Source organism: Haliaeetus leucocephalus, unplaced genomic scaffold (genome assembly GCF_000737465.1).
Source record: "Haliaeetus leucocephalus isolate CR32 unplaced genomic scaffold, Haliaeetus_leucocephalus-4.0 Scaffold218, whole genome shotgun sequence".
Lineage (NCBI taxonomy): Eukaryota > Metazoa > Chordata > Aves > Accipitriformes > Accipitridae > Haliaeetus > Haliaeetus leucocephalus.
The window spans coordinates 516,754-518,220 of record NW_010972654.1 but is presented as its reverse complement, the minus strand read 5'-3'; the positions used below and the strand labels follow the sequence as shown (position 1 = coordinate 518,220).

The 1,467-nt window shown below is 68.7% G+C and overlaps 1 protein-coding gene across 1 annotated transcript in view; it reads right to left on the bottom strand.

Moving 5' to 3' along the window:
* Nucleotides 1–46: 46 nt before the first annotated feature.
* LOC104831322 (cytochrome c1, heme protein, mitochondrial) overlaps nt 47–1,467 on the bottom strand; it is a 1,785-nt gene continuing 364 nt past the window's right edge. Inside the window, exons 2-7 of the mRNA XM_010566821.1 lie at nt 1,307–1,467; nt 1,089–1,215; nt 812–969; nt 504–664; nt 315–415; nt 47–195 (exon numbers count right to left, since the gene is read on the bottom strand). Coding sequence (XP_010565123.1) covers nt 91–195; nt 315–415; nt 504–664; nt 812–969; nt 1,089–1,215; nt 1,307–1,467 — 813 coding nt within the window. The 3' untranslated portion in view covers nt 47–90. The remainder of the gene's footprint in view (nt 196–314; nt 416–503; nt 665–811; nt 970–1,088; nt 1,216–1,306) is intronic.

The following is a 1,467-nucleotide window of genomic DNA, read 5'->3' as shown; positions in this document are numbered from 1 at the left end:
GGCGCGTCGCCCCCCCCCCCCCCCAGCCCAGGGGTTGTGCGTGACCCAGGCAGTGCAGCCGGGGTGGGGGGCACCCCACTTTTCCCCCCCCTATTTGGGGGGCCGGTAAACCATTTTCCTGCTCTTCAGTACAGACCACTTGTGGCGCTTCATGTAGTAGAGAAGGGAGATGAGGAGCCCCGAGATCATCAGCATCTGGGGGGAGGAAAGAGTTGAGCCCCCCCGGAGCCACCACCCCAGTGCAGAGTGGGGGTTTGGGTACCACTGCCCTCCCCGCATGCTCCCGTCCCCCCCCCCCAGGGCACGGCACCCACCTTCAAGCCCATCCGTTTGCGGTGGTCGTGCTCTGGCTCTGCCGCCCACCGCAGGAACGTGCAGACATCCTTGGCGATCTGCGACATGGTGGCTGGGGTGCCTGGGGAGGAGCAGGGGGGATGGGACTGAGCACCCCAGGGACCGGCACCCCCACGGGACAGCACTGTGCCGCACCGAGCCCCTCTTACCGTCATCAAATTCCAGGATTTCATTGTAGATGGGGGGGGCCATGCCGATGGCCTGGCCTGGGAAGTAGGGGTTGTAGTGCAGCCCCTCCCGCAGCGTCACGCCGGTTGGGGGGTCGCAGTAGCCTGTGAGGAGGGAGAACACGTAGTCCTCCCCGCCGTGCCTGTGATGAGGGGGTAAAATCAGCCCCGGGCATCAGAGACCCCGAGAGCAGCGGGGCTGGGGTCCTCCTCCCCTCAGCTGGGGGGGGGTGTCTGCCGGGGACCCCGAGCTCCTCGCGCATCCAGAACCTGCCGCAGCGTCCCCTTACCGGGCGTTGACGATGTAGCTGAGGTCAGGGGGCAGCGCCCCGTTGTTGGCGGCTCGCGCCGCCTCGGCGTTGGGGTAGGGTTTGGGGAAATGATCGGAGATCTTGCCGGGACGCGTGAACATCTCGCCGTTCTCATCGGGACCATCCAGCACCTCTACCTGCGCCGGGAAGAACCCTGAGCCGGGACGCCGGGGTCACCGGCCACGGCGAGACGGTCCCCGGTGTGTGTGTGTGCGTGGCGGGGGGGGCTCGGGCGGTGGGACGAAGACACCCTCACCTCCTCGGCCAACGCCTTGGCCTCCGCCTCGGTGTGGGTGACGCCGATGAGATTGCGGAAAGCCAGGTACTCCATGCTGTGGCAGGCGGAACAGACCTGCTTGTACACCTGGAAACCGCGCCGCAGGCTGCGAGGAAGAGGAGGGAGACGAGAAGGAGGTGATGGACCCCCTTCCCCACCTCTCCCCCCCCTCTCCCCCCCGGTGTCCCCCCCGTTACCTGCCGTGGTCGAGGGCTGACAGCGGTCCGCCGTGGCTCCAGGGGAAGCTGGGGGGGTGCATCTCCAACTCGCCGGCGGCGAGGGGCGAGCGGAGGGACAGGGCCAGAGCCAGGCCGCCCCCCCCCCCCCCCGCCACCAGCCCCCGCCCCCGCAGGGCGGC